General features: G+C 48.0%; 1 protein-coding gene across 3 annotated transcripts in view; it reads right to left on the bottom strand.

Annotated features, from left to right (window-relative positions):
- TRIP4 (thyroid hormone receptor interactor 4) overlaps positions 1-14,536 on the bottom strand; it is a 105,277-nt gene that overhangs the window by 72,540 nt on the left and 18,201 nt on the right. The window contains exon 1 of one of the 3 annotated variants that reach the window (XM_058665683.1): positions 2,287-2,458. The exons of 1 other annotated variant lie outside the window; for it this stretch is intronic. In XM_058665683.1, the coding sequence (XP_058521666.1) occupies positions 2,287-2,387 (101 nt within the window). In that variant the 5' untranslated portion in view covers positions 2,388-2,458. Of the gene's footprint in view, positions 1-2,244; positions 2,264-2,286; positions 2,459-14,536 lie in introns of those variants that run through there. One more of the 3 variants, XM_058665685.1, reaches the window with a different exon arrangement.

Consider the following 14,536-nt stretch of genomic DNA (forward strand, 5'->3'; position numbering starts at 1 on the left):
TTATTGGAAAAGTAGATATACAGAGAGGAAGATATTCTACCCGATGACTTTCTCCCCAAGTGGCTGCAACAGCCTGAGCTGAGCCAATCTGAAACCAGGTGCCACGATCCTCTTCCAGGTCTCCCCCACGGATGCGGGGTCCCAAGGCTTTGGACCATTCTTGTCTGCCTTCCCAGGCCACAAGCAGGGAGCTGGATGGGAAGTGGGGCTGCTGAGATTAGAATCGACACCCACATGAGACCCTGGCACATACAAGGTGAGAACTTTATTTGCCAGGCAATCATGCCAGGCCCAGCTGCTCCAGTTTTAATGCAGCTCCCTGCTCATGCCTAGGAAACCAGAATGCAATCTGTGGCTACTGCTCCAGTTTGACCGACAGCTGGTTAATCCATCCCTTTGCCGGGACCAGAGCCATGGCAGAGCAGGTTAAGTGCCCACCTGCAGTACTGCCATCCCATTCGGACACAGGTTCCAGTTCAGCCTGCTCCAGTACCAATCTAGGCCCCTGCTAATGGCTTGCAAAAGCAGCGAATGATGGTCTCAGTGCACAGGCCCCTGTATGCAGGGAGCAAACCTGGAGGAAGACCCTGGCTTGGGACCAGCTCAGCTCCAGGTACTGTGGGCATCTGGGGAATCAACCAGTGTCTGGAACATTTCTCTCTCTTTTTCTAACTCTGCCTTTCAAATAAAATAAATAAAACAATTATATATAGTAGAAAGAGTGGTTTCTGGGTTCTGGTATTACAATAATTTTGTTCTAGTTTATTTCTATTTTCTATAGTAAAAAAGTCTTATTAAAGAAAATTAATGAAAACAATGATAAATTAAAATATAAGACCCTCAGATTATTAAAAGATGTTTAGAAATTATAATCCAGACACAATACTATGGGACACAAGAAAAAATACAATTTTATATCCTTTCCTTCTAACTTTTATATTTTTTATTAAAGATTTATTTGTTTTTATTACAAAGTCAGATATACAGAGAGGAGGAGAGACAGAGAGCAAGATCCTCCGTCCTGTGGTTCACTCCCCAGATGAGCGCAACGGCTGGTACTGTGCCGATCCGGAGCCAGGAGCTCCCTCCGGGTCTTCGACACGGATGCAGAATCCGAAAGCATTGGGCCGTCCTCATTCTCCACTGCTTTCCCAGACCACAAGCAGGGAGCTGGATGGGAAGTGGAGCAGCCGAGATTAGAACCGGCGCCCACTTGGGATCCCAGCACGTTCAAGGCGAGGACTTGAGCCGCTAGACCACGCCGCCGGGCCCTACTTTTAACTTTTTAATTTATTTATCGAAAGGTAAAGAAATATGGGAAGAGATCTCCTATTTTCTAGTTCTATTACACAGTTTAAAACACACACACACACTCTTAAAAAAAAAAAAATCTCTCTTCCTCTTTTCCCTCCCAACTGAAAAACTCACCCCGACTTTGCAAAAAATTTCCAAAACCACAGAACAGGTTTCAGCATCAGGGAAGGAGGAATCGGGTGAAGCAACACTCCTAAGTTTCCCTAATTAAATCCCGCGTTTGTTCCTCCACAGTAACACCTGCACCTCCACTTGTAACTATCCTTTCATTCTCAGAGCCAAAGTCAATCTTCGCAGCTTCTCCAGGCTTGAAGGACCACCTATATGCCACGGACCCACCACGCCTTCCACCCCTTTCTCCTCAGCACTGAACCAAACACCACACAACCTCACTGTCCCAGCACCTAGCACCCAGCATCAGGTCTACTTCCTAACAATCTCAAAACATTCGAGATACACGCTGTATTCATGATGACTTTGCAGAGAGGAGGACGTTCCTAAATTGCTATAAGGGCAACAGAAAGCAGAAGCCGCGACCGCGGAGTCAGGAGCGGACCACGCCACCTCCAGGGGCATCCCAGGTCCTGCTGGACACAACTCAGACCGCGCCAAGCAACACTTCAGAGTCGAGGACTTCTTGAAAGACAGCTTAGCTTGCACCCCTTCTCTCCACAATCTGTAGAGAACAAGATCCCGCGACAATCTTAGAGAAACAAATGATTCGGGATTTGGTGGCGTTTTCCTGGGGGGGAGGGGTACAAAAAGAAGCCCACCGGCAAATGGTGGCGCCTGACATGCTGAGAAACCGAATTACAAAGGCGGAGGCCAAACGGGCGCCTACAACAGGTCGGCGGGAGTGTTCCCCGACCCCGCCTTTTACACCCATTCCTTCTCTTCCGTCAACTTCTCTGTCCGTTCAGCCAAGTGCACCTTCCAGCCCTCCGACCCGCCTCGGCCCCCAACCGCTCTCACTGCAGAATTTCCTCGCTGACATCCAGGCCGAAAGTTTTCCGCAACTGCTCGGTGCACCAGCGAACCAGCGGCTCTGCGGACGCCGCCCCGGCCACCGCCATCTTCCCCCGGCCGGAACCAGTTGAGCTGTGAAAAGCCCGTGCGTCCTGCGCCGGACTAGTTCCGTTTGCAACACCGACCGACTCGCACAGGTTCCGCCAGCCTGCACAGCCCCACCGGGGCACCTGTCTGCTACCTCAGCCCTGAGCTCGCACCCACGCGCGAGGATTCACTGCGGCCTTAGGTGGGTGGGCTGGAAGAAGGCCACTGCATTGTCGTCAGTGCAAACAGCTATTAAAAGCTACAGCTAGAAAAATGTTAAATACAGTATTCCGAAATCTAAAGCCCCGCCCCCCTCTCTTTTTCTAATATTCCCAGTATAACCAAGAACACCAAACAGACTCAAGAAGGAAGCAACATGAACAGGTGTTGGAATTTCGATTTCACCTAAATTCCCAACCACAATAGGGGAATACGAGGAGTCCATATTGTGTAAACCAAATTTACCAGGGGCTCAAGTTTTCTGGTGCACGGCTGGTTTTTCAAACGTGAACAAATAAAACTCTTGATTTCCTTAAAACTAATTGGATCAATGATTATATTAAATTGGATGCAGTTTCACCATTATAATGGTAATATTTTATTGGCATAGCCAAAATCCCATAAATGAATTGAATTTGGATTATATTTATTGTTCAAATTTTGGCTTTTTAAAATGGGATGTGGTACTTACAGGTGGAGGAATAGTCTGTGGAGCTACCATGCAGCATCTCAGGCTACCATTGGCCAGCTCCTGTGGTCTTGCGTTCTGTTAGCCCTGGGGAGCACCCACCACCACACATCCCTGGCTCCAGGAACAGACCACCACCAACAGGGGTGAAACAGTACTTCTGCTTGCCCTGGTCATGGGATCACTGCAGACTTTCTTTCTGGGAGCCTGCCCCTCTGCGGGCTCTCCAACCTTGAGCCCAGATGTCCTGGGCAGTGTCCCAGTAATCCACAGATGAAGTCCATGCAGCCCTGAAGACTACTGCTGACGGTGGGGCATTCATTCATGTGTTTGCCACACTCAGTACAGGTTACCAGATGGACAAACCGCAGCAAAGCACACTCAGTGAGTGATTGAATGCATACAGATCTTATAAGGCTCTCCTCTAGGCTTGAAGGCACCACACGCCAGGTGCGGGACTCATTTCTGACCTTGGTACAGCCAGACCACCCTCTCCATCAGCCCCAAAACACCCCACTTCTCACAACAGCAGCCCTGGTGGCTGACCCCAGGCCCCAGCCAGAATCTTTCAGCCCCAGCACTGTCCGGACTTCAGTTTCCTCTAGGTGGCGCCAGTGAGACAGAACGGCCCCGTGGCCTGGGACAAAGCTGTCCTCTGGGTCAAGGGACTGGATTTCATCCTCAGCAGGTGCCATGGCTGCGCTCTCCAGAGGAGAGGTTCCTCTTGTTCCTGTGGCACGTGACCGTTGACCTACTGGTGTTCCTGCACCTAGGCTGGGGCCACAGAGCGTGAGGCGCTGGCCAAGGTGCGAGGTACTGTGCACAAGCTGTGTGGCTGGCTCAGGGAGGCCTGCTGCTCAGGCAAGTCTGTGGACCAGACAGCATTGCAGGCTGCTGGCCAAGCACCAAGAACACCAGCTCTTCTTTCTCCCGGCAATCTGCGTGGGAATTTCATGGAAACTGAGACAGTTCACCAGTCCTCTTCACTTTTATCTTCAATGAGCTCCTCTCGCTGGAAGGCTGTGGCTCCAAATTGCTCACAGAGGTGTCCGAGGTGGAATGCATTGCCCATTAACTCCCACGAGTCTGGCAGACCATTTCCATTAGTCCAAACACCTCTACTTCCTGGTCAAGGCTGTGAAGTGGCCTCCCAGTCCTGGCAGCCTGGATCTGTGCCTGTTGTGGAAGGAAAGAAGCCAGACCCAGGTTTGAAATAGGATTGCCTCTGCCTCTCTGGGAAGATGGTACCTCCTTAGGCTGTCCATCTAGACCGAAAAAGTAGCAGCAGGTTGCCCACATGATAAAATCAGCCATTTCAGCCATCTGTAGAGCACATACCTGGCCATCTACAGCAGGGACTGTGGGCCCCACAGTCGTGGTGCAGACCCAAGGACTGAGCGGTATTAAAGCTGAAGGAATAATGGTTGTAATATCATCGGGGTGGCCTGAGGAATTCAGTGCAATCGCAAAATAGCAGTTTTGTACAGAGACAGGAAAGAAGTTCTACCTGTTAGGTCACTCCCCAAATGGTTGCCAAGGCCAGAGCTGAGCTAATTTGAATCAAGAGCCAGGAACCTCTTCGAGGTATCCCACATGAGTGCAATGTCCAAACAATTTGAACCATCCTCTGCCACTTTCCCAGGCCACAAGCTGGCAGCTGGATCAGAACTGGAGCAGCCCATCATAGACTGGGACTAGAGGAACTAGAGCTATAACCCAGAGGGCAGCCCCCACTGGGATGCTGTCCCCGCAAGGCAGAGGATTAGCCTGGAAGCCACCATGCTGGCCTGGGATTGGGTTTTAGTGACCTTTCACTTCAATTCCCAGCCCATGATATCCCTCTAGTGTGAGCCAATCTTATCAGGGGTGCGTTTCCTGATGCACAGCTGGCTTTTCTACACCTGCACACTTGAAGCACCCATCATTTTCTTTAGGGACTTGGGTACAGTGATTATAGTAAAATGGGTACTGGTTCATTTTTTTAATGCTGATATTTTTATCAGCATAATTAAAATCCTTTGATTCAATGTGGTTTTGATTGGCTTTGTTGTCACTGATTTGCCTTTTGTTTTTACTTTATTATTATTATTATCCTTTTATGATACAGTTTCATAGGTCCTAAGATTTCTCGTGCCCTCTACCAATATTCCCACACCCCCCACTAAGTTCCCTTATATGTTGCTATATTTCTTCATAAACAATCATATGACTATCATTGTGGGCATAGACAATGGCAGAGAGTTCAGCATCCTATTATCAAGTTATAGTTATCAGTTTCATTGGCATTCTATCTTTGATCTGGAAGTAGAAATACATACAGCATTGTATCCTCACATCTGGATATGATAGTCTCCATTACGCAGTTACTATACATCCCCCTGAAATGAAAAGCCACATTTCTTTATGTTTATCCGAAGCACAGAATCTTTTTTTCTGTAAAGTTCTCTGCTCCTCAGTCTCCATCCCCCTCCCCAGATGACTGAAAGAGGGGCTCATCATGTCACACAGGCAGAGCCAGTTGCAGCAGCTTCCCACATGATTACATCTGTTGTTTCAGTCACACGAGGCCATCTGAGGCAGGGACCTGCAGGCTTCAGGATGGTGGTGTCTCCAGGCTGAGAAGCATCAAAGCACTAGGAGTGTTCTTTGTAAATTCCTCATGGAGTTCCCAGAAGGTTGATTACAAAAAAAAAAAAAAAAACCAGAAACTCAGACTTTTCCAAAAAGGGGGAAGAGAGAGAGAGAGAATCTTCCTTTTGCTGGTGGACTCCCCAAATGGCTGCAAAGACCAGAGCTTTGCTTATAACAAGTCAAGAGCCTCTTCCAGGTTACCCACGCGAGTGCAGGGAAACAAGGACTTCAGTCTTTTTCTGTCAATTAACCAGGCCACAAGCTGGCAGCTGGATCAGAACTGGAGCAGCCCATCATAGACTGGGACTAGAGGACTAGAGCTATAACCCAGAGGGCAGCAGCCACTGGGATGCTCACCCTGCAAGGAAGATGATTAGCTTGTCAGTGATCGTGTTCGCCTGGGATTGGGCTTTAATTACTTTTCACTTAAATTCACATCCAAAGATATCTTTCTAGTGTGAGGCAAATTAGCCAGGTGTACATGTTTCTTTCAGGCTAGATTGAGGATCCACCTGGAAAGTTCAAGGTCCAGGACTGGGAGTAGGCCTAGTAGGGAAATTGTGGGCACCCCTTTGATGGGCTATAGCTCCCACTTGTAAGCATAGACACCAGGGCTCGGGGCAGGCCTGGCTGGACTGGTAGTGGCACCAGCCATCGTGAGTATGGGATAAATAGTGGAGTTGGTTAGGCTGAGCTAGGCTCAAAACCCATTGATATCTAAAAGAGCCAAATAGGATGCAGGATCAATTGGACCCACATACTGCACACACTGGCAAACATAGGGACTTGGAGTGGGCCTGGTGGGAGGTATTGGGGGTTGCTCTAATTAGACTTCAGTTCCTGTTTGTATGTAAGAGAGCATAGTGTGTGGTGAGCTGGGTTGGGCTTGGCTGTAGCATCCATTGGTTAGCATATGTGATGAGGCTGGGGACAGAATTGACCACCAGTGTGTGTGAGTGAAGGACTGAACTGGACCCCACACTGGCTGGCACACACAGGAGGCAGGTCTGGGGTATCCTTGGTGAAGTTTGTTTGGGGACCTCCCAACTGGGCCACTGGACTCAAAATTTCAATCATAGGGAAAAGCACAGGATCTGTGGTCTGAACGTAGAGTACATGTGTCAGGATTGGGTTTCCTCTGTTGTTAAAACCTGTGCAGCAGATGACATGCCCAGATACACACGGGAGCATGACAACCAGCTCACTGACGACATCTAGTACCATGGAGGGCAGAACAAATTGGATAGATCTCCCAGGCAAGCTTGGACAGTGAGTTTCTCGGCTAGTGGAGACTTTAAGATGGACTATGTCAGCTAATGCAACTTGGAAGGATTTCCTCAGCCTTGCAGCAATGAAATCAACAGCATCTCAGAAATGTCAAAATCACTTGAGCATTGCCCCTGGAACCTGCTCCATATATGGGAAGAAATTGAGGGGCCAGGCAATATCCGAATCCCTATCCCTGTGTACTGATGTGGTTGGGCTGTTGTGAGAGGCTCTCTCTGGTTCTCTTATCACTTTTCTCAGATAACATGAAGAAAAAAGGAGATAGAAATAATAGTCTCATCAATTTTCCCCCTTTTCTTTTTTTTCTATTCATTTATTCATTAATTACAGTGTATTACATGACACAATTTCATAGGTACTGGGATTCTCCCCCCTTCACCCCAAACCCCTCCTCCATGGTGAGTCCCCCGACCTTGATGCATAACCACAGCCCAAGTTCCGCCGAGACTCCCTAATTAAAAGCTCACACCATACAGAGTCCAGCATCCCACTTGTCCAGTCAAGTTCAACGGCCTCTTAGGGAGGCCCTCTCAGGTTTGAGGGCAGAGCCAGCAGAGCATCACCTCGATCAATTAGATCAGCAACAATCCAGGTACGATGAGACTGGTGCAGAGTCCACTGATTGACATAGTCCATCTTAGAGTTTCCCCTTGTCCAGTTTTTCGCTGCAAACATATAGCTGAGGTGGTTGATTGATCTACTCCATCTTCTATCTTTTCTTGGTTAATGTTTTGATTCCTCCATTTTGTTCAGGGGAATCCCCAAAGAAACTTTGAGGTGTTCCCAGTCCAGGCTCCTAAATACACTACTAGTAAGCACAGTGCCCGCCACAGTCCATCACTCCGATCAGCTGGTGGTTGTAATCCCTGGGTTGGTTCTATTCTGAGCCCCGACCTCCATTGGAACCGATGAGTATTGCAGCTCTTCCCAGCTCTGCCCATCACACACTCGTCCCTCACCTAAGCCAGTGGGAGGTGTGCTGGTTGCGTGCTGCATCCCCTATTGGCACAGGCCATTTCACCTTAGCATTTGGTGTTTTGTACTGTTGTTATCGCAACCAAACCTGGCCAGGCCCCCTCACAGTTCCAGCACTCGGATTTGCCAGTGGATGACGTGAACTGACTCAGCCTGGTCTGCCCCCAACCTGAGCCAAATGTATGCCAGTGGGTCACTTTCCAAAGCCTCTTCTGGGTTGTTTACCTCCATACTTCCTGCGTTTATTTCTAGGGTCAGTGTCCTGTCAGAGGAACTGTTCAGATTCCTCCATCAGACCCCTTCCTGGTGTCAGGTTTCACGCATACCAGCAGGTCCTTTGGCCAGCACCGCTCTTCAACCCATTCTGGTTCCTGCTGTTGAGAGTTTCAGCCCAGCCACGGCTCGTCCATACCCACATATAGCTCATATATGGCTCAGTTGGGGTTGAAACCTAGCCGAGTCCGTCCCACATCTACCCTGGTCCTCCAGAGCACCAAACTGTGTTGCGGTCTAACCCAGCATGGTGCGTCAAGTCCGAATACATGTTTGTGCCAAGGGAGTACAACTGTGACCCGACCAGAACTCAGCCCCCTTCCAGTTCCTGCACCCCTTACTGGTAACCTCCACCCAGCCAAGGCCTCCCCCAAGCTCCCCAACCAGGCCTGTTCCCAGACAGTGTTAAGTATGCCAGAGGTTGCTCTGGGTCAGCCCAGCGCGCCCCATAGACTGTCATGCCTCCTGCATAGACTCCTCCGGCCCTTCTAAACCATCCAGTGGGGTCAGAGTTTGCACAGGGATTGGTCCACCCATACCTGACACATTCTAGCCCCGAGTATGGTTCTCAAATGCCAGACAATGTCATAGTCTTGCCTTCTGTGACCACTCTGCTGATCCCTCCTCCTATCAGGTAATGGGGTATCCTGCTGGACAAGCCCAGAATTTTGCTTTTGAAGGGACTGGTGTTGGTAATCTGCACTATAAAGTGACTACAGGTTCTTCAAAGGAAGACTTACTGCCATTGAGACTCTTAAGGACTAATACACATTCTCAGAGAACAGCATGGAGTGACTCCTAGCATATCAAAGGAATCAAATTCCAGAATTTCCTGGCCAGGTGGCCAGCAGGCGCAGCCTGGTGCCAAATAGCGCACTGGCCGCCCGCGAGCGGCTCACCCCATGTACTTACGTACGTGGTGGTAAGCCTGGCTATGCTAGGCTGGACTCGTGGCAGGGCATCCGAGCACTCTGGGCAGCATGGCTGCCCCTATTCCCCCTTTTCTTGACACTTTCCACCCTAGTTAGTGGTGTACATAGGCATGCATCATTTTTTTAACTTTGGAAACATCATCAAAAGGAAAATAAATTTATTATTGGAAAAAAAACTTTTCTTTGCTCACTCACAAAAATCAGCAGCATTTAGTGTTAGTTTTCATGTATCCAAATAACAACCTGATGTTATACAATTTTTTAAAGATTTATTTATTTTTGTTGCAAAGTCAGATATACAGAGAGGAGGAGAGACAGAGAGGAACATCTTCTGTCCGATGATTCACTCCCCAAGTGAGCGCAACGCCTGGTGCTGTGCCAGTCCGAAGCCAGGAGCCAGGAACCTCCTCCAGGTCTCCGACACGGATGCAGGATCCCAAGGCCTTGGGCCATCCTCGACTGCTTTCCCAGACCACAAGCAGGGAGCTGGATGGGAAGTGGGGCTTCTGGGATTAGAAAGCGCCCATACGGGATCCTGGCACGTTCAAGGCAAGGATTTTAAGAGCCACTAGGCCATGCCACCGGGGCCAATATTATACATTTTTTTTAAAGATTTATTTATTTTTATTACAACGTCAGATATACAGAGAGGATGAGAGACAGAGAAGAACATCTTCCATCCGATGATTCACACCCCAGGTGAGCACAACGGCCGGTACTGTGCCAATCCGAAGCCGGGAACCAGGAAACTCTTCCGGGTCTCCCACGAGGGAGCAGAGTCCTCAACTGCTTTCCCAGGGCACAACCAGGGAGCTGGATGGGAAGTGGAGCTGCTGGGATTAGAACCAGCGCCCATATGGGATCCCGGCACGTTCAAGGCGAGGACTTCAGCTGCTAGGCCACGCCGCTGGGCCCAATATTATACATTTTTTAAAGAAAGGTTTATTTATGTGTATTTGAAAGGCCTATTTTTTTTTCTGGAAATTCCTGTGTTAGTTGGTTACCATCACATCCCCAGATTGCTGCAACAGAGACTCATCATGTTATTGTTTTTTTTTTCACGTTATTGTTTTTTATAGACTTAATTTATTTTTACAGAAAAGGCAGATTTACAAAGAGAAGGAGAGACAAAAACAGAAAGATCTCCTATTACCCAGGTCACTCCCAAATGACTACCAAAGCTAGAGATGAGCTGATTGGTAGCCAGGAGCTTCTTAGAGATCTTTCACTTAGGTACAAGTATGGAAGGACCTGGGCCATAAATAGGTAGCTGGATAGGAAATAGAGCAACCTGGATTGGCATGATGAATCAATGGCTAAATTCTCATCTAGCCAGTGCCAAGATCCCAAATGGGTGCCAGTTCATGTTCTGGCTGCTCCACTTCCCATCCAGCTCCCTGCTGTGGCATGGGAAAGCAGTAGAGGATGGCCCAATGTTTTGGGAACTGCACACATGTGGAAGACCCAGAAGAATCTTCTGACTCCTGACTTTGGTACAGTCCAGTTTGACAGTAGCAGGCATTTGGGGAATAAACCAGTGGCTGGAAGATCTTTTTCTCTGTCTTTCCTTCTCTCCTTAAAATTGCCTTGCCAATAAAAATAAATCTTCGGAAACAACTAGCAACATTTAGTAGTAGTTATCTTGTTTCCACATAATTGACCTGATGCTGTATAATGTCTTAAAAAGTCTCTGTTTATTTGAAGGACAGTCTGTTTTATTTTTCTGTAAAGTCCTCTGTTCCTCAGTTTCCATCCCCCTCCCCAGATGACTGAAAGAGGGGCTCATCATGTCACACAGGCAGAGCCAGTTGCAGCAGCTTCCCTCATGATTACATCTGTTGTTTCGGCCACGAGCCCATTCCACACATGGCCATCTGAGGCAGGGACCTGCGTGCTTTACTGTGGTGGTGGTGTCTCCAGGGCTTAGAAGCAATGGGGATTTGGGTGGTGGTTGTGACATTCTCACAGGTGGCCCTAAGGTGTCTACCCCTTCCAAATTGCAGATTTATTTATAGAAAGAGACAGAGAAGATCTTCTATCTATTTGGGGAGCAGCCCCTAAATGACCGCAATGGCAAGAGCTAAGGTGACATGAACCCAGGATCCTCTTCTGTGTCACTTACATTGGTGCAGGGTCAAGGACTTGGGCTATGCTTCATTGCTTCCCCAGGCACATTAACAGAGATTTTTTTTTTTTTAATGACAAAGTCAGATATACAGAGAGGAGAAGAGACAGAGAGGAAGATCTTCCATCCGATGATTCACTCCCCAAGTGACCTCAATGGCTGGTACTGAGCCGATACAAAGCCAGGAGCCAGGAACCTCTTCCGGGTCTCCCATGCGGGTGCAGGGTCCCAAAGCTTTGGCCCATCCTCGACTGCTTTCTCAGGCCACAAGCAGGGAGCTGGATGGGAAGTGGAACTGCCGGGATTAGAACCAGCGCCCATATGGGATCCTGGCGCGTTCAAGGTGAGGACTTTAGCTGCTAGGCCACAGCGCTGGGCCCCAGGGATTTTGATAAGTAGTAGAACAACTGGGACTTGAATCTTATGGATGTCCATATGGAATGCTGGCACTGCTGGCGGAGGCTTAACCTAGTTTACCATAGTGCCAACTCTCCAAATTAAAAATACACAATTTGTTTCTTTTCTTGACTTTGACATATTTTGTTTTCCAGATAGTTAAGATTAGCGGGTATGTATGTATGTATGCATGTAGCATCAATTTGATAAAGTCATCTATGTTCTTGTTACAGGCCCTTTTTTCACTAAATCCTGTGCTGGTGGGATATGCTGTATTTTATCTCCCAAACTGAAATCTTCTGGTGTAATTAGAGTTCATCTGTATCCATTGTATGCCAAAACTAAAATATTAAATTCTTGAAGACAAAGAGTGTGTCTTTTTAAAAAATGTTCAAATTATTTACTTATCTTAAAGATAAAATAATAAAGAAAGCGAGGGAGATAGATTCTCCATCCACTGGTTCATCCCCAAAAAGCCACAAGGGCTGCGGCTGGAACAGGCCAGAGCCATGACCTAAGAGCCCCATTCTAATCTCCCGTATAGGCCCCAAAGGGTTGGGCCATAGTCCACTGCTTTCCCAGGTATACCAGCCAGGAGGTAGATTGGGAGTGGAGCAACCAAGACTCAAATCATCAGCGCCTATGTGGGATGCTGGCATGCCGATAGTGGTTTAACCCATTTCACCACAGTACAGTTCTGAGATTATCTCAAATGTTTTGCACAATAGGGTCAGTGATGTGCTACTTCTGGTTAAACTGCCATTTGAAGTGTCAACATCCCACAATGAAGTGCTGTTTGTGATGCTGCTCTGCTTTTCCATCTGGTTCCCTGCTAATATGCCTAGCAAAACTGGAATATGACCTAAGCACTTGGGCTGTGCCACCTAGTTTCCAGCTTCAGCCTGGCCCAGCCAGTCCATAGCCATTGTGACCATTATGGTCATTGTAAGAGTGAATCAGCAGATCTCTCTATGCATATCTCTCTCTCTTGGTTCTCTGCCTTTCATGTAAATGCATCTTTAAAAAAAATTTTAAAGATTTAAAGATTTATTTATTTATTTTTTAATTTATTTTTATTACAAAGTCAGATATACAGAGAAGAGGAGAGACAGAGAGGAAGATCCTCTGTCCGATGATTCACTCCCCAAGTGACCGCAATGGCCGGTGCGTGCCAATCCGAAGCTGGGAACTAGGAACCTCTTCCGGATCTCCCAGGTGGGTGCAGGGTCCCAGTGCATTGGGCTGTCCTCAACTGCTTTCCCAGGCCACAAGCAGGGAGCTGGATGGGAAGTGGGGCTCCCGGGATTAGAACCAGTGTCCATATGGGATCCCGTCGTGTTCAAGGCGAGGACTTTAGGTGTTAGGCCACGCCGCCGCCAGGCCTTTTAAAAATTTTCTTTAACAAGATTTATTTTAGTATTGGACAGTCACATATACAGAGAGGAGGAGAGAGAGAGAGCAAGATCTTCTGTCCACTGATTCACTTACCAAGCAGCCACAATGGCCAGAGCTGAGCCAATCTGAAGCCAGGAGCCTCTTCCCGGTCTTCCTCATGGGTGCAGTGTCCCAAAGCTTTGTGCTGTTCCTCAACTGTTTTCTCAGGCCACAAGCAGGGAGCTGGATGGGAAGCACAGCCACCAGGATTAGAACTGGTGGCCATATGGGATCCCGGCCTGTGCAAAGCAAGGACTTTAGCCACTAGAAAATTGCACCAGGCCCAGTGAAATTTTTTAAAAATAAAATATGCATCCTTCTTTCATAAGGCATTGATCAATAATCATAACAGACCAGTATTGTTGTGTAGCACATGAAATCACCACCTGAGATACTAGTATCTCATATAGGCACGAATTCAAGTCCCAGATTTTCCATTTCCCCTCCAGCTCCCTGATAATGGCCTGGAAAACAGAAGAGAATTGCCCAATTCCTTGAGCCCCTGCATTCATGTGGGAGACCTAGAAGAAATTCCTGGCTCCTGGCTTCAGACTGGCTTAGCCGTGGCTACTGCAGCCACTGGAGAGCGAACTAGCAAATGAGAGGTATCTACTTCTCTCTCTGATGTAGCTCTGCCTTTCAATTAAACATAAATACATTTTCAAAAATAACTGCAATCTAGGGCCCGGCAGCGTGGCCTAGCGGCTAAAGTCCTCGCCTTGAAAGCCCCGGGATCCCATATGGGCACTGGTTCTAATCCCGGGAGCCCCACTTCCCATCCAGCTCCCTGCTTGTGGCCTGGGAAAGCAGTTGAAGACGGCCCGATACATTGGGACCCTGCACCCGCGTGGGAGACCTGGAGGAGATTCCAGGTTACCGGCTTCGGATCGCCGCGCATCGGCCCGTTGCAGCTCACTTGGGGAGTGAATCATCGGACGGAAGATCTTCCTCTCTGTCTCTCCTCCTCTCTGTATATCTGGCTGTAATAAAAAATGAATAAATCTTTAAAAAAAATAACTGCAATCTTTGGTTTGTAATGTCATTTAGTAAATTTTTCAAAATTTTAACAGTTTATTTAAAAGGCAGAGTGGCAGAGCAGAATGAGTGTTTTTCCATCTGTTGCTTCACTTGCCAGATGCCAGCACCAGTCAGGGTTGGGCTGGGCCAGGCAGAAGCCAAGAGCCCAAAACTTCATTGTGTCTCCTATGTGTCAGGGACCTAAGTACTTTAACCATTACCTGCTGTATATTAGTGAAGTACCGCGGAAGTGATGCTGGAAGCTGAGCAGGGGTGAGAACCTCAACATTCCAATAAGAGACATGGGCATCCCAAGTGGCATCCTAACTCCTATGTAAAATGCCTGCTACCGATGATTTTTTATTCAAGATTGATTTATTTGAGAGGCAGAGCTCTAAACAGAGAGGGAGA

This window comes from Ochotona princeps, chromosome 6 (genome assembly GCF_030435755.1).
Source record: "Ochotona princeps isolate mOchPri1 chromosome 6, mOchPri1.hap1, whole genome shotgun sequence".
In the NCBI taxonomy this organism is placed as follows: domain Eukaryota; kingdom Metazoa; phylum Chordata; class Mammalia; order Lagomorpha; family Ochotonidae; genus Ochotona; species Ochotona princeps.